This window comes from Rhinolophus sinicus, linkage group LG09, assembly GCF_036562045.2.
Source record: "Rhinolophus sinicus isolate RSC01 linkage group LG09, ASM3656204v1, whole genome shotgun sequence".
NCBI classification, from domain to species: Eukaryota; Metazoa; Chordata; class Mammalia; order Chiroptera; family Rhinolophidae; genus Rhinolophus; species Rhinolophus sinicus.
This window is the reverse complement of record NC_133758.1, coordinates 96,803,914-96,831,459: the sequence shown is the minus strand read 5'-3', so window position 1 is coordinate 96,831,459 and position 27,546 is coordinate 96,803,914. Positions and strand designations below refer to the sequence as shown.

Here is a 27,546-nt window from a genome sequence, read left to right as displayed (position 1 = left end):
GATAAGAGTAATTGCTATTTACTGTTTAATTAGTTATAACAGAAATATAACATAGCAGCAATGTGTCAGTTAGACTATGGATTGTCAGTTGAATTACTATGAAAACAATTTCTAAGTACACTCAAACATTCCAGATAAGAAATGGAAAAAAAGATGCTGATCATCCATTTTCCCAAATGTCTGGCTCCATATACACAAATGACTACCTATCTGACTATTTTCATATTTTAAAAATTGGATGTTATGGTGGCACATGGATACTGTTACAGTCAAAGAGTGACATGCTACATGAACTACTGAACACCTGAAAGAAACAGAGATTCAAAGGAGAAAAAGTTTGATGACGAATCTTCTTTTATGAATGCATACTAGTCATACAACCAAATATCCTCTATAGGCATCTATATAGCAGTTCTACACCCTCATATCAAAAAGATTTAAGTTGCTTTGAAAAACCTTTTCAAGTAGCGGATTTTCTACAAATATTTTCAAATTGGTTTGGTACATCACATTCCCATTTGAAAACAAAGCTGAAGTTGACATTCACAAGATTGTCTTATTCATAGATTTGTTCATTCATTCATTTATCCACCAAGTATTCAATGAGCATCTACACTGTATCTCTTTGCCAAGTCCTGGGTTTTATATTATTAAGATGGGTTCCTATACTTAAGGAACTCACGTGGCATGTGTGAAATAGATCTCTAAACAAATCTCTCCCAGTTCAAAGTGGTAAGTTCTCTAATACAGATATAGATATTTTCCCTCCCATTTCAAATGACAAGTATACTAAAAATATAGATATTCATGTAGACACAGAAAAGGACGTTGCTAATTGTCCCTAGGGAATAGAGGAATGGCTTTGCAGATAAAATATTAGACTTGGCTGCGTAAACAGTGGTTCAGGGGACTTCAAAATTCTCAAAATACAAACAACAGCAAAAAAAAATTCACTTTGGAAACCAATACACACACACACACACACACTAAACACACTCAAACTAAAACATAAGTTTTATAAAACAATACTTATACCCTTACCTTTTCTATTATATTCCACTCTTTGCCATTCCAAGAGCCAGTCTTTATGCACTAAATTGATTTTATAACATTTTAATGAAGGGCAACTCACAGTTAAAAAAAAAAAAAAAAAAAACTACTAGTTTAACGGAAGAGAAGCAATTATCCATTTGAAGACAAACAATAATTCCAGACACAGGGAACCTCATGTGCCAGTCATGGAATTATCCAAACCATAACACGGAGAGAAAATGGTAAAAATTTCAATGGCGTTGAATCATGGCAGGCATGAGAGTGAAGAGTTGAAAGATGGAATGAATAGGAGAATCAAAGAGAGAAAGGGAAAGATAAGGCTAGAGGTAGGAGAAGAAGGTAGGACCAGACTGTGAATAACCAGACTGTTACTTACTTCTAAGGAATACAGGCTTTATGGTGTGACCACAGTGATCCAGCAGAGATCATTCAGGTGAAAAACAATATTCTATCTTTGTTTTAGGGTAAGATAGTTATATGGAGAAAAGCCCAAATGAGACAGAGGATAGGGAAAATAATAAGAGACCTCAGCCAAGGGAGAGTCAGTGGGGATGGATAGCAAGGAGTAATTTGAAGAGCTACTCCTAAGAAGGAATTCAAGGTAAAAAAACAAAAAAAAAAACAAAAAACTGTCCTTATAGCACATAATCCTAGTAGAACTAGAACAAAATAGGAAGGTGAAAATAAAATACAAAATAAACAAAACTGCTCTCATTTCCAAATTTTAAAGCAACTATTTGTAAGGATTTATGCGTTCAATTGAATATTCTTAAAAATTCAAGCAGTTCTTTAAAATTACTATTAAAAATTGGCATGTAATGAATATGAATAGTTATTAAATAGTTGACAAAATATCCACCTTATTAGTATTCAGAGAAACATAAATTACAAAAAAAAAATCATTTTCTGCTTATCAATTGGCAAAGACTTTTTTTAACACTAATATTTTATATTGGTAAATGGTAATTAAAATTGGTACTCACATATGTTACTGGGTGGTTTATATATATTTTGGAAATCAACTGGGCAGTTTGTATTAAGAAAGTTAAAAAATGATCACATCTTGACTGATAATTCACCTTCGAAAAGTTTTCCCTTTAGGAAACAACCAGATTTAAATTATTTAAAATAATGAGAATTTTTTAAAAAGCCTAAATGTACACCATTGGAGAACTGATTAAATAATATCATGCAGCTATTAGGAATTGTTTTAATTTGACCAAAATAACACAAAGATTTATATTCATAATTTGAGTTTATGTTTTAAATAATAATTAGTGACAGGAGGAAATGCTTATAATGTTAATTTTAAAATGCAGAAGTTAAAATACTGTGAAAGATAAAGAAAATATGCAAAATTATTATAGGTTACACCTAGATCATGGAATTCTAAGTGATATTTTTATTATTTACACTTTTATTTTCCATATTTTCTATTATGAGCAAGTATTACTTTTGTAATGAGATACAGTATAAAAGCGTGCCAGTATTATTTATAGATTAAAAATTACAATTACCTTACATAACATGTACTAACAAGCAGAGATTTTAAAAAATGAAGATGATAAAATACTACGTCGTCCCAGAATTTGGGGAATAAATGTGATTATATAAGAGAAAGTACTATTTTAAAAGTATACATTTCTATTAAAATGTTATGTATATTTTTTCTGCTGTTACATTTTCTAGCAAAGACATTCGATTGGGATTATCAAAACGGTGTCTGGACAACAAAGAAGTTCTCTAATCAGCATTTGCAACTAGAATCAACAGTCAAAATACAGATGGCCCCCACCGTAACATGGTTCCACTTGTGATTTTTGGCTTTACCATAGTGAGAAAGCGATATGCAGTCAGTAGAAACAACACTTCAAATTTTGAATTTTGATCTTTTCCTGGACTAGCGATGTGCCTACAGTACGATACCCTCTCATGATGCTGGGCAGTGGCAGCAAGATAGCTTTGTCCAAACGTAGGCTAACATAAGTATGGTTAAGGTAGTCTAGGCCAAGCTGTGATGCTCGGTAGACTAAGTGTACTAAACGCATTTTTGACTTATGGTATTTTCAACTTTTATCAGGACATAACCCCACCATATGTTGAAGCGCATCTAAACTAGAAATCTTACAAGAATCCCAATTTGTTTCCAAGGGGAACACAATTTAAGATTTAATATTTACTCAAAAAGATCATTATATTGTTAATTAAATAGCAGAATTTTTAAATTGTCATATTCATTCTAAAATCATTACACTGTCTTTTGTTAGAAGGATTACTGGTAATAATTTTTTTATATATCAATTTTCCAACTTATGTTTAACATATTATATTATACTCTTCCTACCAGCCCCAAATTATGAATATAAGCGCTTCTGTTTTTTAGGTCAAGTTCTAGACATACAAGAAATTTGAGACAGAACCTTGGGCACTCTGCCTTTTGGGGAGTAGAAGGAAGATGTCATGGAAGAAAAAGTAAGAGAAGGAACCCTTAAAATTACAAGAAGAGATTCAGGAGACCACAGTGCTATAAAAATCAGAAGTGGTACAAATTTCAAAAAAGAATATCAAGTTACCATGAGGTTGAGAAATATGATAATAGACTTAAAAAAAATGACTGGCACACTGAATGTGATGAACAGGCAATCGCAAAGAATAATTTTAATAAAAAGAATGGATGACGATGATATCTGAAAACCAGACATAATGAGTTATTTTTATTACAAAAAGATTTGGGCCTACAACAATTCTGCAACAATGAGCATTTACAGCCCATGATAAATGTATATTATATATGTATCAGTCTGCATCCCCATGAGTTCTAAAAAAAAAAAAACCAGAATCCCTTCTCTAGCAATTGTGAGGTAGGGCTATGAGCTAGAAGATATCCTAGAAAAGAGAAATCTTTGGAGACAGCCCTTTTAGGCAGTTTTTTTGAGGCCTTAGCCCAGAACATTGCTCTCTATCACCTTATTTCCACGAAAATCTGCATTTTGTGTGATGGAGAATTGTGATTCCTTAACGTGATGCATAACTCTCAGAATATATTACACTGCATAATATACAGGCATAGCTTTCAGAACTGCATTTGTGATGATTTTCACTAAAAGTTGGACATCAAGGGGCAGCCGGATGGTTCAGTTGGTTAGAGTGCGAGCTCTGAGCAGTGGGAGCGGGGTTGCCGCTTCGATTCCCACATGGGCCAGTGAGCTGCTCCCTCCACAACTAGATTGAAGACAATGAGCTGCCACTGAGCTCCGGGTGGGTGGCTGGATGGCTCAGATGGTTAGCGCGTGTGCTCTTTAACAACAAGGTTGCCGGTTCAATTCCCATTTTGCAGATGTGAAAACTTGGGGCACAGATGGCTTAACTGACTTGCCCAGAGTTACTCAGGCAGTAAGTGGAGGTTTGAAACTAGGCAGTCTGCTTCCTGAGCTCAGGCCCTCAATAATTTAGGTAATTAGGCAACCTGCTTGATAATGAATAATGTGGCAAACTAGAAAACTGGTTCCCCGAAAAGAAATAGATCTGTGCCTAAATTGAGGTTACACTTGATAATACTGTCGACATTAACTAAACAATGTTGATAGAAAAACGATTAAATCACTGTGGTATTTCCAAAGGAAAATGCACATGAAATTTTGTTTCCTGACACTTATCTCACAAACTTATAAATTGAAAGTAATGGAAGATGCTAATGCATTTGTAGAAAATAGACTTCTTTTTGCCCACTCCAAGCTCAGTAGAAGACAAGAGAGGTTGTATCTACGTAGTTTCTAAAATCAATCATGTTGACATCCACTGGAGGCCATTTTTGTGAAGCAGCTATGACTGGTGAGGAGACTACACTGTGGTCAATTCTGTCTGCTCATGGGCATGAGCAAAACAGCAACATGCATTCTGGTTGTTAGGGTTAGTTTAGGGAATGAATTTTGATTTTTGGGGTTAGATTCAAAATCTAACCAGTTACTACTCTTGCTTTCTTGGGGGCTGTAAGCCTTTCGCCTGAACCTATGATGCAATGTATCTCAGGACCCAAGTAATATAAGAGCACCTTCTTTCCAAAACATGCATTTTAAAAGAACAGCAGGATTCAGCTTCCCTAACCCACAGCCCCACTACAAAGATACAACAGATGTTGGTCTGTGTGCAAAGCAAACATCAGCCCTGCTAATGTGGTCTGTGCTAAATTCTTCATAATTAGACATGTATTCCAGTGCAGAGTCAAGGTCATTAGAGCGAAAGGCTGTAATGCTTACAATTATTTTGCCCCTCATGTTTCTCTGCATGAAGTCAAGGAAGACGGCGGTGCACAGGAGTAAAAGGAGGAATGTTTCCATTACTGCAAAGGTCTCCTGGTACAACAGAGGTTGGGAAACAGAGTCTGCAGTAGAATCAGCTACCGTTTGGTGAAACAGCTTGACCTGGATTTGGCTAAGGATCCCCTTCCCCTGTTTGCTTCCCCCCTGTGCCTTCTGACCTATGCAAGGGAAGCGGTAACTGACAGCATGGCAAGCGAAGAAGTAAGGGGCTAGCAACCACAGCCTAATTAAATTGAACATATTAAGAAGTGGCAAAACCACAGGCAGCTGAAAAGGAGTGCTGAAGTTCAGCACAGCCACCATTTATAAACACAGTGGGCGTGATGAACTACGCACAGCAACTGCAAAGGACAAGCAGGAAAGGTGCGCTCGTGGTGAAGTCTTACAGCGCAACCATCTCTAGCAATGAGAGGAAGGAGGAGACTAGAGCTGCTGACCATGGGCCAGGTTGGAAAAAAAAATACTGTAACTGTTTTCTCTAAACAGACAAAATGTGCATTTATGTCAGGTTCACAGAGAACAGCCACGGATCAATCAGTTAAACTTTCAAACCAGATCTTTGGGGGATGCATATTTAGAAAAATTCGTTGTATGTAATCTGGTGTTAAGGACCCTGGGCTTGAAGTCAGACAATCAGTGTTCAAAACCTGGCTCAGCCATTCACTGGCCGTGTGATACAGGCAAGGCCTTTGTTTTTCTGGTTTCAGACTCTGCCCTTGGAGAGAAGGGTGGGGTGGGATTAAAGAATCCCTTCTAGCCTATTCCATCTATATCTGAAATTTGACACCAATCACTTAAGCAACCAGTTGTTTCAGTTTCCCCACTATTTTAAACTTCTGTGATATTCAAAATATTTAACAATCAAACAGAAGACTTGACCAATTTGTACAGACTGACCACACTGCTTTCTTTGGGGGTTTAAGTGCAATGACAAAATACACAGATGATAAAAGCTATAATGTCAATGACCATGATAAAGCCCCATTTTTATAAATGATAGGAATTGAAAATAATGACATTTATTATCTTTGCTGTTTCCTTGCTGCAGTGGCTCCTTACCCCCACCTATTTTTAAAAATTTCCCGATTTGATTATTTACTCCTCTATTAGACTTCTTATATTCTCCTCCATTAATTTTTTTTCTTTTAGCATCTCATACTCAAGCCTTTGTACCCTGTTCTCACTTCTCTTTGTCTATTTCCTTTTATTCATTCTCACATAATCATTTCTATACTTTGCTTCCCCACATATTGACCCTTCTTCTGATCCCCTTTTTTTCTGTCTAACAGATAATGTTCTTGAAGTATTATAGACTTATTTTCTATGTTATAAAGTACAATAACAACCTCGGTACTCATTAAAGGGACATCATCACAATTACAATCAACACCATAAGCCCCACAAGAATATCATTTTCTTAAAATCTATATCCAAGATCTCAAAACTGAAAATATAAATTCTCAGTTGCTAGTATATGACAGTGTAAAGATGTATCAACCAGCAGATAGAGCTAATCACTTCTTAGGAATGTGTTATAAAATCCCCTTTCATTTTGTTTCCTTGCCTTGCATATTAGCAGGTAGCTGCCACTGACACGCTTGCCAAACTCCCATAGCTCCATAGCATTAGGCAAATTTCTGATAGATATCTCATGAAATCTACCCATGACAATGGACAAAAAAGATTTTTTAAAATACAAATTTTGTTCAGTTTTACTTTCTCCATCTTGACTTTAGTCTTCCAAAAATAGATTACTGTTTGCTTGTACCACTGGAATTAATACTAGGTTAATATGTTCCTAGCAAGTGAACTGTTTCCTTGGCTAATTCTGGGTTTTCTGAATTGTCACAATCAGCTAGATAAATTACAATTCAATCAACAGTTAAGATAACCAGACAGGTTCTTTATCTAATATTTTTTTCAGTTAGCTAACTTCTGAGAAAAATTCCAATCAACTGATTTTTAAAAAAAATCTATTCATTTGACTAATTTAATTTCCATGGAATTGAATTACATAATCCTGTTGTCTGGAGATAGGCAAATGCACACTAATAAAATAAGAGCTGAAAAGAGTCTTTCTGCTTCTTTGTAAGTTCTGTTAAAATGACTAGTTCTATAATAAGTAAAAATAAACACTAGAACCTAAACTCTTAAATTAAAACATTTTCAAAGAGATACTTCACAGGTAAAGAGGAGAGGACACATACTTAATTTCCAATGTAGTACAGAAACCTAGTATGAGATTTGTAAAGAGGCTCTGAATACATTTTGTGAATCATTTTGGGATCCCATTTTCAGAAGCCAGACCAAAAAGAATATTCTAAATCACAGAATAAATTCCCTTAGCATTGATGCTCATTATCTGATCTTAATGGCTGGTTAGAAATTTCAGAATTGGTAAGGAACTCCAAAACTCATTTTTTTCCCCCTAATGGACTTAACCCTACCCCGGGTCACCTACAAATTTATTCTGGAATGTATTGAAGTCTTCCATTTGTTTTAATAAATATAATCATACAAAAGTCCTGGACATATTTATTTAATATTTTTTAAAGGAGACTAGGATGTCAAGGGTATTTTCTCTGTTTCATTTCATTAACATAAATCACTCTGGTTAAGATGAAACACCCTACACGTGAACTGCATTAAAGCAACTCTACCCTCAGGAGGGAAGTCAGAGCCAGGCCAGCTCAGGGCCTCGCCTCAGTCCAGATTTTGAACATGTTCACCAACAGGTTCACACCAAAATCAGTATAAAAGTGTGTGCTCCCTATGCAAGCACTGGTTGCTTTCCCCAACTCCACTCTGATTTGTTTTGTTTGAATTGACTTCATCATTTTCTCCTGATGGATTCTTTCTTTTCTTTTTTTAATCTACCTTAATATACACTGGAAAGAGAGAGAAAAAAAAAATCCTTGACTTTGATCTCCTTGGCATGTGCCTTAGGATGAAAAAAGTATCCCCAGTTAAATTTTTATGGCAAAACCATTCTCTGTCAGTGTAATTTCTCTAAGAAATCCTCTACCCTTGTATTAGGTTGGTGCAAAAGTAATTGTGGTTTTTGCAGTTAACTTTTTAAACCGCAATTACTTTTGCACCAACCTAATACGATTCCTCTGCTTCCCATCGCTAGCTAGCACACCACTAACTTTACTGAAGGCTCATTACATGATACGTTGTACATTATTTCATTCCAGATAATGGCAATATAAGGCATTAGGGTTCTATGAACCAAGGCATATTTACCAGAAGGCTAGTGTAGCTTAATTTTCAGTCCCTCACTAGCATGGACCTTTTCCAAGGCCCTGTACCTATTTTTAAATTTTTCTCTGTATGTTTTTCTCTCAAAGAGAGTCTCTGTAATTGTACAAGATCGAGACCCATAAACCAGGGTCTGGCCCTGGGTAGGAATGATAGCACGCCTGCGTTGTGTGACATCATCCTCCCCTGGAAGCCCGTGGAAGGGGGCGGGTACTTATAAGGCTCGGATTAGCATCCCTTTCCTTTATCTGTGTTCACCTATTGCCTAGTCAGTATTTCATACGCTGTTCACTCTCTAATTGTCTTCTAGTAATTTCCATTCCCAATCAGCACGGTCAACTTGTCCAGGGAGGCTGCTGGATACTTCCGCGTTTTCCTCCAGGCACTTGCTCTGAACGGTGTCCCGTGTCTGTAGTAGGTCAGTTCCTTGTCAGGCAGCCTTATACACATTTGTACTCATGAAAGATGCCTCAAGCACCAAATCCTGAATTGAGACACTGATCAGGCAGCCAGAACTGAGCTGTGCCATTTCTGTACCCCTCAGCAGCCATGTCAGGAGAGCTTTATCAGGGGACAAGTTTCCAATAAACCTCAGTTTCTATGGTATTTCCCCCACAGGCATAACTGCCTGCCAGAAGGGAAGAAGGATCTGCTGAGTAGCTGGTCCTGTATTATAAAAGGGGAAGAAAGTCTAATGAATCTAAGCATTCAGGAAACTAACTTTGAACTGATGGTTTTGTAAAAGAAAATAGAAAACTGTTTGCTTTCATAAATGTATTTTTAAAGACATAACTAATTACAGACATTCGATGGTAACGCAATTTTAACAAGTTGATTGGACGATGTAATATAAATCAATATGCCAATTAACATTTCAGAAAAAATGACATTGTATGAATCCAGGTCTTAACCTTTCACATACACCCTTTGAGAATTAAAGACGCAGTTTCATGGGAAGGCAAATACAGGACGATAATTACTAGGAGATAATAGTAAAGCAAAGCACCAGAGAAACGGTGACAGCCACTGCACCCTAGAGCCTCCTGCTGGAATTCTGTGGAGAGCAGAGGTGAGCTACTGCTGGGCAACCTGAAGCACGGCAACCAGGGGAACTAGTTTTCTTCTGAGTGTTACTTCCAAATACGTTCATGCTTGTCTTGGGATTGCACTCAGTTTCCCCTTTTTAATTACTGGTGAGGGAACACCCAAGCTTCCGTTCTAGCCTTCACACCAATTTCCTGTATGATCTTCCTAAGTACCTTCCAATCTATAAGGATGTTTGAGGAAAAGTGAAATATTTCAATAGATGCAGAGCTTTTGAGCTTTGGTAAGAAAGACACTTCACTATGTTGGGCCCATGAAAAATCTACTGATGATTCATGGAAAAAAGCATTCTGTAGGTGTATTCCAGGGAAGAATTCTTCCTTCACTTGTCATTTTGGGAAGAAAATTGTCACACTTCTGCATCTCCCAAAACAGGAAATAGGAGTCTGTACACAGGGAACACTGCGCTTTCCAGCCACACCATGATTTCCAAGCATATCCCGTCCTTGGCACATTGCAATGAGGGCCAATTTAATTTAGCAAAGGAAGGTTGCATTTTTTGTGTGTTATTCAAGAATAGTTTCTTTTTTTGGAAACTATTAAATATCACAAAGGCTCATGTGTCATAATGACGTCCGAATGCTTTGACACAAATAATATGTTTTTTGCTTATTCATGTGCTTATATTAGGCTTTTTTTTCCCCTTTCACTTACATAGTTCAACTTACATGGATATCTTAAAGACACTGGTTGAGTGCTTATACATTCACTAAAACAAAAGAGCATTTTAAGCAAAAGACTAAGGACTTTGCTAATTTATTGCTTTGATAGCTATAATAGCTTTTGAATAAATATGTGATAACCACAGCTGTGGTTCAATAAAGTTCGGAACATCTGTACATCTAGAAATATTATCTTTGGAAACAAAATGACATTGGCACACCATGACACCATAGGGTGCATTCCCAAAACCACTTTCTTTTTTAACCATGAAAAGTAATATACTTTAACATTTACTGTCCTTTTTCAGGGTGTGGTTTCTTATCATGAAGGGTATTCGTTTAATTGAAACTCTCCCCTTTGACATAAAGACAAATTAAGTTCTCTTTCTTTCCCTCAGCAAAACACAGTCATGAATAATGAATGAGGTCTTAAAACTGTAAGTCCATAAATGGATTTACTCATAAAACCAATTATATGTTCACACTGCAATTAGTTGCTAATTGTAAGAGTTAAAACAAAAAAAAAACTACAACAAATCGATGTCTTTAATGTGCGATGTCTGATCTAAAATAAGTTTGGGATATATATGCACATATTTCAACTGAAACAAAATATACACAGTGACTGTAAAATATCACCAATTTGCTATAATTTTGAATGGCAGTAACTTTACCCTAAGAAAATTCACTGGATGATTTCATAGTGATATCAAAGGAAACTGACCCTCTTTTCCCTTTTCCCTCTCTTGCTGATTCTCTTTCTCTTTCTTTCTTTGTCTTTATGATGCTGAGTTCCTAAGAACCATCCAGATACAACCAGTGGGGAAGGGAGAAGACAATCTCTAGAGTATGGGTCACCCAAGTGCTTAGTTTATCTGATAATAAAATATTATATGATTATACAATAATGTTATACAATTAGATTGATTGTGAGGATCTTAAGGGTAGATAAGTTTGTAATACTTTCATATTATCATATATATTTAATTAATGATGAACTGTCTAAAATACCCACTAAGTTTTCAAACTCTGTTCTGTGGAATGCTAGTTTCCATGATATTTATAATTATTTTTGGGAAAAAGGAATTGGGGGAGTGGGAAATTCTATGTTCAAGTAATTTGAGGAAACACAATAATGTAAGATTTCCTTGTTACTGGAATTCTTAATATCTTTAATAAGCTTTTACAAATTATTTCATCTTCAAGAGGAGATTTGATTCACCACAGGATATTTTTTATTGCCGAGAAACAGCTATTAATATCCTCTGTATCTAGTGTTCAGTTTGTAGAGTTCAGAGGTAGTTTGGAAAATACTTTGGTCTCTCAAATTGAGAGCCATTATTGGGGTTGTTTGGTTTCCTGAAGATCTTCATGGTGGCTTGGTCTGCTCAGATGGCCATAACAAAATATTATAGACTGAGGAGCTAAACCAACAGAAAATTATTTTCTCACAGTTCTGGAGCCTGGAAGTTTCAGATCAGGGCGCCAACATGGTTGGGTTCTGGTGAGGGCTGTCTTTCCGGATTGTGGACAGCTACCATCTTGTGTTGTGCTTTCAGAGCTTTCTCTCAGTGCATGGGGGGGGGGGGGGGGAGAGAGAGAGAGAGAGAGAGAGAGAGAGCGAGCGAGCGAGCGAGCGAGAGCTCTTTGGCATCTCTTCTTACAAGGACAGCAATCCCATCAGATCAGGGCTCCAGGCTCATAACCTCATCTAACCCTAATTAATCCCCACAGGCCTCATCTCCAAATACTGTCACATCTTGGGTGAGGGCATCAGCAAAAGAATTATGGGGAAACGCATTCAGTCCATAACAGTGCCTAATAAAAACTAAAAATGTTTTTTTGAATTGGCTGACTATTCTAAGAATCTTCTTGCTTCTGGTGTGAGCTGACATCATGTTCCTCATTGGCAAAAGTCTGTCAGGGCCTCCTTAATTCCTCTTAGCAGAGGCTACAGAATGGAGGCTCAGTTTTGTGTTCCAAATGCAGATATTCCTGGGTTCTTCCGTATGGTTCCTTAGGCCTGGACACAACCTTATGAAGAGCTAGTGTCCACTGCCGCCAGTGAAAAAACATACTCAGTAAGTAGTGCTGGATGAATGGTGCCCAGAATCAGGCATGAAATTAGAACGCATTAATGTCAAGTTTACTTAAATAATGAAAAAATAATTAACTTTTTATTTCAAAGAAAGCCAAGGCAGATGGTATCACTCATGACTTTCCTACCTAAAAGGTGATAAATAGGGCAGGAAATAGGTCTGGACTCCAAGTTCCTTGGCTTTCACAGCATGACCAGGTCTCCTCATCTGAGAGGGTTAAGGGCTGAATAATTATCAATTCATTAAGACGCATAATCCATCTTACCAACTGGACCAAAAGAAGGGAGCAGCAAACTTCAGGGGGATGACTTCCTTGGTGACATTACAGCCCTAAGAAGGAGACTTCCTCATTTTTGCTTCTGGGCTTCGGACCGAATTGGGAGCACTTTTGTGTAACCTCTTTGTGAGAATTTCTAGAAGCTGGGATTTAATTTTGTGGAGTCTCCTGAGGGGTCTTTATTCCTCAGGGTGTCAGGACAACTCGAACACCACAGGAGGGTTCCTCACTTATTTCCACTTCAAAGGGGCATTAATAATAATCCTCCTTATTACGGAATCCAACCAGAGCTTTCTGGTGTGATGATTAATTGGGAGGTGTTGTATTTTTCTCCCCCCAATATATCAGGTGCAATCATTTCAGCCCCTAAAAATAAATGTTCTCTCCGCAAAAAACAGGCACAAACAAAAATGTTTTGAAAAGTAATCACTTGTTTAAAAAAATGGAAATTGGGCTTCTGTGTTGTAAGGAATGTATGTGCAGAACAGTGAAATTCAACACTGGTAAATGATCTGACTACCTCAAAGTGAAGGTTTTGCCTTCCTACAATGGCCTTTAACCCTGCCCTTTCCTCCAATCTGAGAAGAGCTGATGTTGATGGAACATATAATGGCCCCTTTCCTGTGTAGTAAAGTCAGCAATAAAGCTTAGTAATTAAGGGTACCAGGGAGGCCCAGCCCAGCAGGCTAGTGGTGTGGCGAACACTTTTAGAACTTCAAACAATATCAAAGTCACTGAGAAACGGGCCTAGCTCAGTTCTGGTTTGAATTAAGCCTCACTTCCACACGCACTTTTCAAATCCAAGCTCAAACAAGAAAGCCAAGGCCTTCTGGATTTCATTAGAGCCAATTATCTTATCTGTTTCATCTCAGGCCTGACCCTAAGGCTGGCAAACAGCTATTCAGTGCATTTGTGTGGTTGTTTGAGAAAGCTTCCAGTCAGCCAATGGCCCGAGGACCTGCTAATTAAAACACCGTTGCCCCCCTGCCTCTAGTGATTAAATATTTTCAAGCTTTGGTAAATAATTTTTCCATTCTTTGCCCCAAGCCTCAAAGGTCCAATATATGCAGTAATTTATTTAGTTTGTCAGAGAATACTGTTGGAAATAGGGTCATAATGGAGCCTTTGGAAACTTTTATACGTCTTCATACTTCTGAAAGTGACAGTTTATAAACCAGCCAAATGTGTATACTGTTTCTGATGTAATTATAGCCTAATGGCCTTTCTCCTTTTGAAGTGATATAGTATATAACAGGCTTACATTTTGTCAATAATCATATTTCCTCCAATGTCAATGATATCTAGCATCGGAATTTAATGAGATCATTTAAGTCCTAGAAATTGTATCAAGGTATATTGCCTTCAAGTTTTTTTTTGTTTTTTTTTTTCTTTTTTTGCCTGAGGGTGGGTCACAGTCGCTGAGACTAGCTTGGGAAGAAGACTAATCAAATTCTTGCTTGCTCTTTGTGGCAAGGACCTGCTAGAGAACACTTTGAATGGTTTCCGGAGCCAACTTTTGAGAAATCAGTGAGTGGGATGATGATGCCACTTCAGAAGAAAAAATATTCAGGGAGAAGTAGAGCATTTAGAATTAAAGTTATTGAATTAAAAACTTTTCCCAGACCTAATTTATATTCGGAGTGATCTGACAATCTCAGAAGCGTACTTGTCTGGCAATTGGACTGTAGACAGGGAGAGGCCAGTAAGAGCCACTAAAGCATACATAGGTTTGGTAGACAATCTGGGAAAGCCCACCATGGCCCTCCCAACACATGGTCCTCCCAGCTCCCTCCACCCCTGAGTCCTCGCGCTTGATACTGCCACACGTGTCAAAGTGCATACAACTCCAGACTAGCTCCTCCTGGACCAAAACATAGATGAGTGAACATACACAGCACACAGATACCTCTCTTCCTTCCTGCCCTGGGCACAGCCATACAGACTCAAGTTCTTCCAGCCAATCCTGTCATGTTTTATTGGAGGAAAATAAAAATCCAGGGTTTTGTTCGTTGTTGTTGTTGTTGTTGTTGCTCTTTTTGAAGTATTACAAGAAAAAATGTCAGCAGGCTCATTAGCTGCATCCAGTGTTCACTAACACACCTATGAAAGAGAACTATGGGACTGAATAGCCCTGCTTCTGTTGTTCTTAAAATGACACTTTGGTCTTATCCTAAATAATAGGCTTTTAATAAAAACATCCACCAAAGGCAAACAATTAAACAATACATAAAGCACCAGGGGGCAACCTCGTGGTTCAGTTACAGTCTGGAGCCATTCCAAAGGAGAACATGTGGATATTTTACAAGGAACAATACACTTTTCCAAAGTTATTATAAAACAACAAAATTTTAAATTGGGCCTCATAAGCCCTTCAAACTTGGTACATGATTGCACACTCACCTCTGACAATGGGATGGTGTCTACATTCTAACTTCTCAAAAACATGTTTAGAGAACTGTATCAAATACTATATATACACATAAATATATATATATATATGTTATATATATATTTATTTACGTTGACAAAATGTTAATATGTTATCTTTTAAAAATTGACACTAATAAACTAACAGGTAACAGTGATCCTTCTTTGATATTAATTCTTCTTTTGGATTCCACATAGCATTTGATTTTTATCAATTTTCATGTCCTCAAAAAAACGAAACTAATATACTACTTTGTGGAATATATTAACAAATTCTCGAAAGAACTCAGTTCTCTGAATAATTTAGAATTTAGTCAGATGATTTTTAACTAAATCAGTAAAATATGACACACACCATATATGACTATTTCTGTCCCTGCATTTTTCACCTGCTGCGACATTTGGTGTAATTATATTTATTGGAGAGAAAGGCATAATGGCTAATTTCTACAATAATATTTTCAATTTAGAAATCCTGGAATATAAAAGGGAATTAACAGTATCAGAAACTCGTACAAGGGAGAGGGACTTGGGGACACAAAGCAAAGTCAGAGGCTCAGTGCGGCAACAGTAATATCTAAGAAACATTTCTGAAACCGAAAGCACAGAGAATCCAGTGACCAAGCATGCTTTGGGCTACCAAACTTTGAAATCTATGCCTGCTCCATTCTTGCTTTGGATTGCATATAAACTCCTTTTCATTTCTTTGCCTTTGACTATTGTTTGAATAAAAATGCTCATTTGTTTCTGAAATTCAGTCCGTTTCAGAAACTCTAATATTGCTTTAATTTTAAGAAGAACCAATCAAAAATACACATCCTAGGTGAGCCCATATTTTGTTTCAGTTGCAATAATATGCACCTTCCTTTAATAGGTAGCATAACATGTAGATGCTATTTTCTTGACGGCCTTTTCCACAATTGCTCTGGGACGCAAAATATTCCCAAGTTGAGATGTAGGGTGGATTTAAATTTCTGCTGAGATTCAAAGGCGACTAAATCATCTACCTCCCCTCTTCTTCTTCCCATTTTTTAAATTGTGAAATACGAACCACAATGGTGAAAAAGTTATTTTCCTAAGCCTTTTCCATCAGAAGTTACACAGTTCATAAGCCCGCTGCCCTCCGTATGGCTTTATAGCAGCAATGCTGCTCTTAGGAGTAGAAGACGTGTAGACAACCAACATTCAGGCCCGTGGTGCCCACAAGAAAGACAGACAGGTTCAGACCAGATACAAGGACAAGTCCTCACCCTTCTAGAAGAGTGCCAGCGGAGTTTAAATATCTGCATAAATAGGAGCAGATGTTGATACAATTTTCCTCTATATGACATCAAATCATTGGGATGAAACATGGAAAATTGACTTCTGTCATCCAGATGTTTGATGCCATGCAAAGAATTGGACTAGTCTCTGAAAGTCCCGCCTACCACAATGTGGTGTAAACATAAGCCCTGCACCTCGGAAGTAATAACTGACCAGACTTTCTGTGGAACCGAAGTTTCCCAAAGATGGTTCCTCTATCTGGAAAAGTTAATAAGTAAATTATTATTAGTAAACATTATATTTTATCTAGTTCTCAAGAGGGACACAAATTTATGTTTATATAGTCTATGAAAACAAAAATTATATCTTTTTGTTACATTACTTGTCATCTCCATAAATTTAGTTATAGTAAACTTAAGATGTGAAATCATGGAAGTGGAGGGGAAATTCTGTTTCAAGAAAACACATCCAAGACCCAAAGGCACTGAAATTTGGTTAATAAATAGCTATTCAATGAGACAGAGGATAAGTGATTTTTATTGGGCTGTGTCTTACCAGTAAATGAAGCATAATCTTAAAATCCTACTAAAACTGTGAAAAAAGTGTGACTCCATAGTTTCTCAATTATATTTATCTTCCATTCTGGCTGTGTCATATCATAATTAACTGCACAACAATTCCATTTATTACTGGATGAGATGATTTAAGTTGATGAACTGATCTGAGTTGCTTGACAGTCCAAAAGATCTGCTATTTCTGGCCTAAAAAGCTTCATGATAACATGTAGTGGAAAGCTTTCACTTCCTGATATCTGTGAGTATTACACATATGTTGGGAGGATTTTGTGCAAAGCAAAGGTTTTACAATCCATTGTTCCATCTTGAAAATAAAAACAAATCACTGCTAGTCACGCACATTGCTTTCTTTTTTAGAGCGAACTGCTAGGAAAAAACAGTTAATTGAACATAGCTACTCTTTTAATTAGTCCTTAGTATTTGGAAAACTATATAATTGCTACACAAATTCCTGGAAATTTTTGGCTTTAAAACTGTTCTCAGTCAGAAGGGAAAAATGTTGTCTTAAATTTTTTATAGTTGATCTGACCTTTTAAAATAATAGTAAAAACAATGTTGTAGCATTTGAACTATTTTAAATAGTTCTTCTTCACTGCAGATAATATAATTCACCTTTCAGAACTTCAAGGGCTTCAAGACCCTTTCTGGGCTTTTTACCTGAGCTCCATACTGTCTAATAATATCATATCTCTTTGATGCTCAGCTTAAAAATGAAGTTTGCAAGTTTCCCAAGGAAGACAGGTGTGCATAAGATCAATTTACTCCTAGGGTCAAAGAGCAGAATTCTAAGGGTATCTAGAGACACACACCTATAGAAATTGTAATTTTTTTTTGATGAAAATTGGTACAATATGTTGCACAGATGAAAGAGAAAAAAATGTTCTTAAAGTATACTTTTTGCTGAAACTAAAGAGCAGATAGAGCTGACAGCTTTCTAAAATTCATTCCTATGGATCTTTTTCTTCTGACCAGTTCTGATAAAACTTCTTAAAACATTTCTACATGCTGAATATAAAGAATAGAATCTGGACAATGAATAAAATCGTAGATCCCACCAGCATTAAATTTGTATGTATTGCTCTTCATTGAAATAAAATATCAATAGATGAAAATCATTACTGCTTTGTTCCCAAGATTGATTGACAAGTTCGAATTTGAAGCCCATATCTTCTTTATTAGCCAAGTCTTTCAGAAAGGGAAAATGTGGGCCTGATTTGTGAGCTATGATAAATGGTCTGGGAAAGATGGTAGTAGGGCCAATTTGATATGTACAGTATTTCATATTGGCAAATTGTTTCAAGAAATTCTGTCCTTTCCCAAACTGTCTTCGGCATCTCTGGGAAAATACATACTATCATGAGCATAATATATTTGGTTGTCACTAACAATTGAGAGTCCATTTCAAAGTGGGAAGCATCAACCACAGCTCTTATAGACAAAATAAGACCCCAAATCATTTTGCAGTATTGAGTATGATTTTCAGATGACAACAAATCATTCTTTATTTCAAAACTGGATCTAAAAGTGCATTTATCACTCTATGTTCGATTAAAATTTAATTTGGTATTTCTCAAGTTCAATTACATGCACATTCCAAAAAATCTAAATGTATACATAAGAAGAAAATACTTCTTTTAACAAAGAAGAAAAATATTTCCCATTGTAAATAGTCTAACTTATCAGATGGAAGAAAAATTAGAGGGGTTTCATCTGTTAGGCTCTCTTAGCATGTCAGATGAGGGAAAGACACAAAAAGAAGTGGTTTCGAGTTATTATATGATACAAGGGTAGTGAAAGTCTACAAGTTATTTTCAATTTTAAAACAGTGTTACCAATTTAAATGTCCAAGCTGAATGTTGGATGGACTCAAACACATTTGCAAAGAATTTCTCACTATATTACTGTTTTGTCACCTCTACTCTTGAAAGAGGGACTGTATGTCTTGGGGCCAAAGGAGTACTGTCTACACACTCATAAGAGTTGCCACCGAATCCCTGATCACTATTTACCAGCTGTGTGACATCGGTAAACCTAATGAAATGCAAAAGGGGCTTGGTGTTCTCATCTGGACACTAGGAGCACTTAGCTCAACAACTTGTAAAGATGAAAAGAAATGAGTCACTAGCAAATATTAAGGCCTCAATGAAGGTTACATACTTCTCTGTTGTTATTATCATTATATTATGTTGTTGTTTTTACAATGGCATTCGTTCCCATTCACTTAGAATGAAATTACAGGAAAATGACTAAAAAATTAGAATAATAACCATAAAAATGAAGTTAGTTGTCATTATCAATAAAAGAGAATATAAAAATTTACTATGGTCCCATCTTATTTCTCAGACAGAATTTAGCATCCTCTTTTTCAGTCTATGCATATGACCAAACATTTAGAAGTCAGTGCTCTAAAATTAATTAGAATAACGATGATGGTTGATAAAATCACAAGGAGAGAAAAAAAAATATTGCACTTATTTATGTGCTCTGCGCCAAATTATCTACTGTCATTCTATGGTAAACCACACCACTCTACAAAACTCCAGTCTGACCATTATTGACTAGTTGTGGGAAGAACACATGCTCGATGAACATGACAATAGGGCTCTATTCTTTGCTCTTAAGTTAAATGCATTTTATTTTATTTTATTTGTTTGTTTGTTTGTTTGTTTGCCACAAGCAAGGGAGAAAGCATAGAAAGCCATGGCTCCTATTTTTAAAGATGCCACATCTAGAACAGAATTGACAGTTTGACTGATGACCTGAGAATAGGTATACTATCTAGTCAAGTTTCCAGTCAGTTTTATATTTATGGATTTTAAATTTGCTTATATCATTGAAGGAAACAGGTCTGAACCGAAGACAGGAGAGAGATATAGACAGTTTGGACTCTTTGTATGTGCTCAATTCTTTCAACTGCTTTGACTATGTAACATATAATTAAACATTCTAGTTGGTTATATGGTCAACATATTTTAGCAAAGGCTACCCTTGTAAGCATAAGACATTTTGGCTACAATAGAAACACTTCATAAGTCAATGAAAAGGAAAAAAAAAAGGAAACTTACAATAAAAATAACAAAAAAATTGGCTAGATATTTAATTTCTAGATTAGATAACTCATTCAAATCAGTAGTTGCATACTGACAACCTCAGGGATACAGAACCATTCTGGGTCAGAGTTTTCCCCTGAGGAGAACATCCCTGAAGAGCTTATATGTATATAGGTCCTTTGTCTTTTGGAAATCCTCATCATAAACAAATTAATTATGGCAGCTACAGACTATATGTAACATACCAGCTTGCAGAGATGTGACTTTTTAAATGACAACTTGTTTGCATCAAAGGAACCCAGATGAACAACTCTATGCCACTCTCTTAGCTACTCCTCAGTGTGTGCCAAATGAGTCACTTATTGTTTCATCAAAACCTTCTCAATATACAGGGTTTGTGCTTCTTATTTGATATTAAAAAGTTATACAAGGATTGTTATTCATTCACTCATTTATTTATTCAATAAAATAGGCATAATTTCAAGGGCTACTAGTATATTACTTCTACACTGGAAACTGCTACCTATTTTGTTAAACACTTGGAGATGTTTTCCTCTCTAGAATTAGAAGCATGACATACATAGTCTCCTGCCCACTATACACAAACTATTTAAATGTTCTTATATAAATCATGATTTTAACATTTGCAGGACTCTTAAAGAGTTAATCTTTAGAAAAAGTCATGTATCCAGTGCCCATCTAGGGACCATGGATACGAGAGAACCATTGAAACAATATTTTGAAGTGATTGGAATAGAGACTGCTTAGCAGGCATTCAGCAAAATTATTTGTTGAAGGAAGAGAAGATGTCTGACATTGGTATAAGCAAATGAATGGGTGTTTGGAGTTCTTTGAAACAATACTCCTTGAGCGGCTGAGAGATAGGCTTTATGCAGCTCCCTCAGACTTTTGCTAGGCTCACTTAATACCAACAGTTTCCAATGCTTCTCTTGTAGGCATCATCATTCCTTCTCTGTTCTCCGACTCACTCATTTATTCACTGACTCATTCAGCCAATATTATTGAATAGCTCTTCTTTGCCATGTTGTGTACTAGGCATTTGTGACTTAGGTCAGGGAGAGAAGGTCTTATGTTTTAGCGAAAGTTCGCTATGCCTTATTACTCCTTTGTCTTTTGAGTCTTGAAGAGTAGAATAAAGTAGCAGTGTGGTATGAAAAAAGGAGCAAAGATTTTAGAGCCATAAACTGAACTCACATCATGGCCCTTCCAATTTAGCAGTTCTATGGTTCATACAAACCACTTAAGATTTAGCCATAATTTCTATAAAATTTCTAATCTAGGACTTGGCATGTAAGACCTCAATAAAAATAGCCATAATTATTTTGTAAAACGGTAACCTTGAAAATATATTTTAGTTGAACATGAGAGATATTTGACATTACTGAATATTTTAAAAACTCTTGTGAAAAATCTTAAGTATATCCTTCCATTATTTCAGGGATGATTGATAACTGCATGGAAGAAATAACTGGTTACCTGAACTAATTTAAATATTCCATTATATATTTTTAAATTAGCTTTAAAGCTTATAACAAACATGAAAATGGTTGGCCTGCCTGAAATTTTCTTTTTGCCATAGATAGAATAGAAACCACAAGGGCAATACATGCGACAAATTTTGGCTGGTAAAATAAGCAACCATCTTATATCCCACTATAAATGTAGCTTCACAGAGAGAGGTTTTCCCTCCAAAGATACTTATTACAGCCCAGAAACAGTTAAAAATTAAGAAAAAAGGAAAGGCACCGTTTACTTTCCCCCCACATCCATTTCCTATATCTACATGCAGATGCCAGAAAGACCTTCAGTTTCAATATGGGGAAACAAAGTTTGTGTAATAAGGATATACTTATAAAATACTACATCAAAAATTATTTGGGAGTCTATCTCATTAAAGCCCCAAATTAGAAAGGAATTTGTATTTTAAGATGGGCAGTACTTTGCAAAAGACTTTATGAAGTATTATCATATTCCTGACACATAATCCCACCCTCATGACATTGAGCCAACAGAGCAAGACCATTTCATGACTCCATGCTTTTCAGTCTATTCTCTCTGCCTGGAATGAATTTCCCCTACTCGAAATTCCTTTATTCCTTGAAAACTCCCACTCATCCTTGAAAGCACATGTCGAACAATACTTGATGGAAGCCTTTCCCGAAACCCTTCAAGGAGAGTTTATCATTTTACCCTATGTCTAAGAACATCTTTTCACTAGAACAGTAAGTATCACTTCTATTATGTTCCCTGACAGCAAGTCAGTTCTGAATTCCAAGTGCTCATCACTGAGCCCAGCATGTAATATGTGTTCAATCAATGTTTTTTTTTTTTTGAATGACTAAATGAAAGACTTACTTTCTTGATGCCTCCATAACAAGTTCACAGGTATTTCTAGTCATGCACATTGAATGACAAGCAGACATGGTGTAGTTCAAAATTAATAGAATCATTATGGCTTAAATCTGGTTCTTAAATAACCATGAACATTAAAAGCTACAGTTTTTCATTTCCTCAGCCTCGCTAAATAATGGTGCTTCTCCTCTGGTTAAGCTTAGAGACGCGACTGTACTGGGAAGTTTAGAAAAGTTTGCCAACACAAAGTGTCCCACATTCCAGGCAAGGAGAAGGTGCCATTCTTGAGGACATTCAGTCACTTTCAGGAGCACTTGATTTACTTACCATTTCAATTAAAAACCAGTAATGTACACTTAATATCTGTTTTCACGTTACTTAATAAAATTGTTGTGTTCAAAAAGGTTCTTTAAAAAAAAATCTCATATACCATTCACTTTGACATGTGAAGAACAATAGATAAAAATATACAAATTATCCTGCCCTGCTGTGAATGCATGATCAATTTTTATATAAAGCTATAGCACCACAAATAGTATGATAATAAAAAAACTAAGAATTCTGTATTGCAGATCAATGGATATAATTATATGCTATATAGTAATGTTAAGAACTTAATGTGTGTATAATGCAAGTTACTAGGTTAACTTGGTAAACAAATTCATATATGATAAAATATTAAACTCTATTATCCCATTAGAATTCCTTTAAGACAGTAATGATATTTTTTAAGTTGCAAATATAGGCAAACAGAATTCCTAACACTGAAACGTCTATAGTTTCTTAATATGATTTTTTGGTTTTCCTGCTGATTAACACAAAATATCTTCTTGGACAACCCAAGTCTTAAAGTAAATAAACTTATTTCAGCTATTTTTCTATAAATAGTATAGATATATGAGTGTATATATTTTTCCCTAAGTACAAATCTGGAACATGGGTAGAATTTCCCTTAGTATCTCTAATACCAAACCAAATATATTTATTTTGTATTTTCTTGAAAACAGTGATTTTCTATCATTTTTCCTGTTTTCAAATGAGAAGTGACCCTCAAATGAGAAATGAAATATGCATGATACACAGGAGAGCAGAAACCCACCAAAACTGCATTTATTGAAAAACTGCCTTATTATTTCCTTAAGTTTTAAATACATCAACAGGATTTTCCCCTTGGGAATTCATAAATAGTAAATTTCAAAACAATTATTAATGCTTCCAAAATTTCTTATCATGTAGTTGTTTGCTTTTGCTTTCTACTAAACAAAATATCCCAAAAGTCATATATTACCAATAGGTTAATATATCCTAAAATCTTGCAAGTGAAGCACATATTGACATAATCTGATATTTCTCCTTAAAACAGAGACCTTTCCAAGGACTAATTTTTTTTTTAATTCCATAGAATAATGTCTTTGTATAAAAAATATACATATCCAAAAAGAAAGCTTTTAACTTGTATTTCTTGCTTAAATTAATTCAAAAAGTTCTTTGCTTAGAAAAAATATATAGCAGAATGCAATATGTATACACAAATATACATTTTAATTACTTCCTACATTTTGTAGAGAAACTGAAAACCACCAATTAATTAGTTGAAGTTTTAATGTGAGAGGAAAACTACACATATTATGAGGGAAGAAGTCATTTGCTCTACCATGAAATGAGATTGCCAAGGCCAATGTTCCAAAAGTGGGCCAGCTCCTCAGACCTAAGAATGCTAAGCGGTGCTATGTGTAAAAGAGATTCTTTAGTCCAATGAAGATTGGGAAATGTCTGTTCAAGTTAAATAGGTACTGAAGGACTTCTCAGAGCATTTAAAATGCTTATGTCCACTCTCAATCATGTTATAATGGCAGACTTTTCCAGAACTACTTAATAAGATCTTTCTGTTTTCTTCTTTTGGCTTTTCTGCTGGGAGGGGAGAGCATGCCTGGGCCATTGGCCAATATAGCTGTATAACTACTACTAGGTGTTTTTTTTTAAAGTATTTTTTTAATTAGTTATTTTTTGTTTTTAAATTACAGTTGACATACAATATTATATTATTTTCAGGTATACAATATAGTGACTTTATATAACTTATGAAGTGATAAGTCTAGTACCCATCTGACACCATACATAGCTATTACAATGTTATAGACTATATCCCCATTGCATCAAAAAGAATAAAATACCTAGGAATAAATTTAACCAAGGAGGTATAAGACCTGTACTCTTGGAAAACTATAAGACATTGAAGAAAAAAAAACGAAGAAGATACAAATAAATGGAAACATATACCATGCTCATTAATAAGAAGAATCAACATCGTTAAAACGTCCATATTACTCAAAGCAAACTATCAAAATACCAATGGCATTTTTCACAGAACTAGAATAAATAATCCTCAAGTTTATATGGAACCACAAAAGACTCTGAATAGCCATAGAAATCTTGAGAAAGAAGAACAAAGTTATAGGTATCAGGCTACCTGATATCAAACTATACTACAAGGTTATAGTATTCAAAACAGCATGGTACTGGCATAAAATCAGACACCTAGATCAGTGGAACAGAATAGAGAGCCCAGAAATAAACCCACATCCATGTGGTCAATTAATCTATAACAATGGAGGCAAGAATATATGATGGGTTAAAGATAGTCTCTTCAATAAATGCTGCTGGAAAAACTGGACAGACACATGCAAAAGCAATGAAATTGGATCACTTTCTTGCATCACATACAAGAATAACCTCAAAATGGATTAAAGACTTAAATGTAAGACCTGAAACCATAAAACTCCTAGAAGAAAGCACAGGCAGTAAACTTTCTGACTCTCTTGTCCAAGGAGACATATCCAAAAAATAGTAATGTATTTTTGGGATATGTTTCCTTGGACAAGAGAAACAACAGAAAAAATAAACACACAAGACTGCACGAAACGAAAGCGTTTTCGCACAGCGAAGGAAACCATCAACAAAGCAAAACTGCAAACCTGCTGAATGGGAGAAGATATTCACCAACGATACAACTAGATCTTGATGTACCTTTTTTCTTACATATATTCCTTACTGGCTTTGTAGCAATATTTAGGTCTCCCAAACCAAACATTTATGGAGCTTTGAGGGATGGCTCCTTTAGCCACTTTCCCTTAGTTAGAAATTTAGATTTCTCTTTTACATTTGGCACAGTTTCCATGGACATTTCTAATTTGCTACTTTCATAGAAAGAAGTACCAACCTGAATGCTTCAAGGTACTCGGTATCTCCCATGGGGGGATCAAGGCCACCTGTCCAGGCAATATTTATATTGTATCCTTCTCCAAGGCCTGCTCCAACCTACAAAGAGAAAAACCACACCACAGCGGGTAGAAGAGGGCACAAGGAAGAAAGCAAGAAGAGAGGAAAACAAACACATGTGAGCTCTTGAAATAAACATCAAACAACATGTCAAATCAGCCCACCCTTGCTTGACAACCAGTGCTCTGGGTTATGCACTTGTTCTGCAATGGTTTTTGCTCTCGTGGGACAATTCAGTAATCTCGTGTAATTTAAAACACCAGCAAAGGACAAGAAAATTACGGGTAATCATGCAATGCAATTACCTGAAAGATACAAATAAAAGTGGGGCTCTAAAGAAATAAACCGAACCTCATTTGGGGCTCCACTGCCAGGGAAAAAGTTCCCTTCATCATAGCGATGGAGGGAAATATACAGGATGCTGGGGTCAGCATAAAAGGCCTGCTGTGTACCGTTTCCATGGTGAACATCCTACGGGGAGGAAAAAAAGAACAGATGACACATACAGTCATGTCGAACTCTGTGGAGACAAGTTTTCCGACTTTGAGTTCCCTGTCTCTCTATCCTACCCTCCTTCTCATTTTCTGTCTTCTCACTATGTCCTGTCTCTCTCCCCTTCAGCTTGCTTCCACACCACCCCCTTTACTTCCTGAACTTTCAGGCAAATTACCCTTTAATGCACTCATTTTTTAAACCGGCTTCTAAAAATCAGGAAACCACAGCGAACATGCCCTGGAGACTCCAGATGAGCAGTCATTGAGAAAGCCCAGTCCTTTGGTACAATTAGATATTTATACACCGGCCCTTTGTACTCTTTGCTTCAGTGATGGAATCTCGCATCCTGTTTTATGGAGGAATTTTATGACTTATTAACTGCCAACAGTTCATAACCCCTCAGGCTTAATTAACTAGCCTCATTGGCCTCTGAAGAAAGACTAATGTTTAAACTACAAAATAGTATTTTGCAGAAGGATCTATGGCTTACAGAGCATTTTCACAATTCTTGACAGAACACTAAACATACGTGTATGCATTGATTTGCCAAGTCCCACCATTAAGGTCAAAGGCTCTGCAACCAGCTGAGTAAATTGGCTTTCTTGAAGCGTTCAGTTCAGTTAGCAATCCCTCAGCAGTTAGAATCACTTCAAAAGAGATGCCAGATGCAAAAAGGACTTCATACTTTATTTTGGTAAAATCATGATGGCAAGTCAAAGACACAGGAGCATGAGCTCATTAGCTATTAAATCATTTGGTCTAAAGCACAAAGATGGCATGGAGCTTTATGCAATCTTGTCCAATCTGCCTAATTTTAATATTATATCATGGCTGTCTTCCCAGCCTCCTTCCTCCTCTTTTTTCTTTCCTCACACCAGTCCCTCTTCAAAAAAAAGCCTGTGTCATTTCAATGAATAAAAAAATATATATATTCTTAGGACATTTGTAAAAACAATTGTTTTTTCTAATTTTTTTATGATATAGACATACACTGGAATTGATAAAAGAAATGGGAACAATAAAACTAACAGCATTTTCAAAATGTCTTCACTGAAAGACCTCAAATATTAAGAATTTCAATTGATATACTTCCTAATATCTTCTGAGCAAAAATAAAACACATGACTCTTAAAAGTGAACAACCTACATATTTGTATTCAATATAATATTACTGCTACATGTGTAACATATATGGTTTTTGGTTCTGTTAAAAAAAAAGTTTTGATCACTTATAACTATAACAACAATATAAATTGTACTTTATATCAGTAAGAAAACACTATTTTCAAAAATGATTCCTGCAATTCTT

At 35.9% G+C, this 27,546-nt stretch overlaps 1 protein-coding gene across 15 annotated transcripts in view; it reads right to left on the bottom strand.

Moving 5' to 3' along the window:
• The window catches only part of HDAC9 (histone deacetylase 9), an 858,791-nt gene that overhangs the window by 150,299 nt on the left and 680,946 nt on the right, over nt 1-27,546 (bottom strand). For all 15 annotated transcript variants that reach the window (XR_012498895.1, XM_074340815.1, XM_019727246.2 and 12 more), the window contains 2 exons: nt 26,094-26,213; nt 25,684-25,781 (listed from right to left, as the gene is read on the bottom strand). Coding sequence is in view for 14 of the 15 variants with exons in the window: in XM_074340815.1 (XP_074196916.1) it covers nt 25,684-25,781; nt 26,094-26,213 (218 nt within the window). In the remaining variant the exon portion in view is untranslated. The remainder of the gene's footprint in view (nt 1-25,683; nt 25,782-26,093; nt 26,214-27,546) is intronic.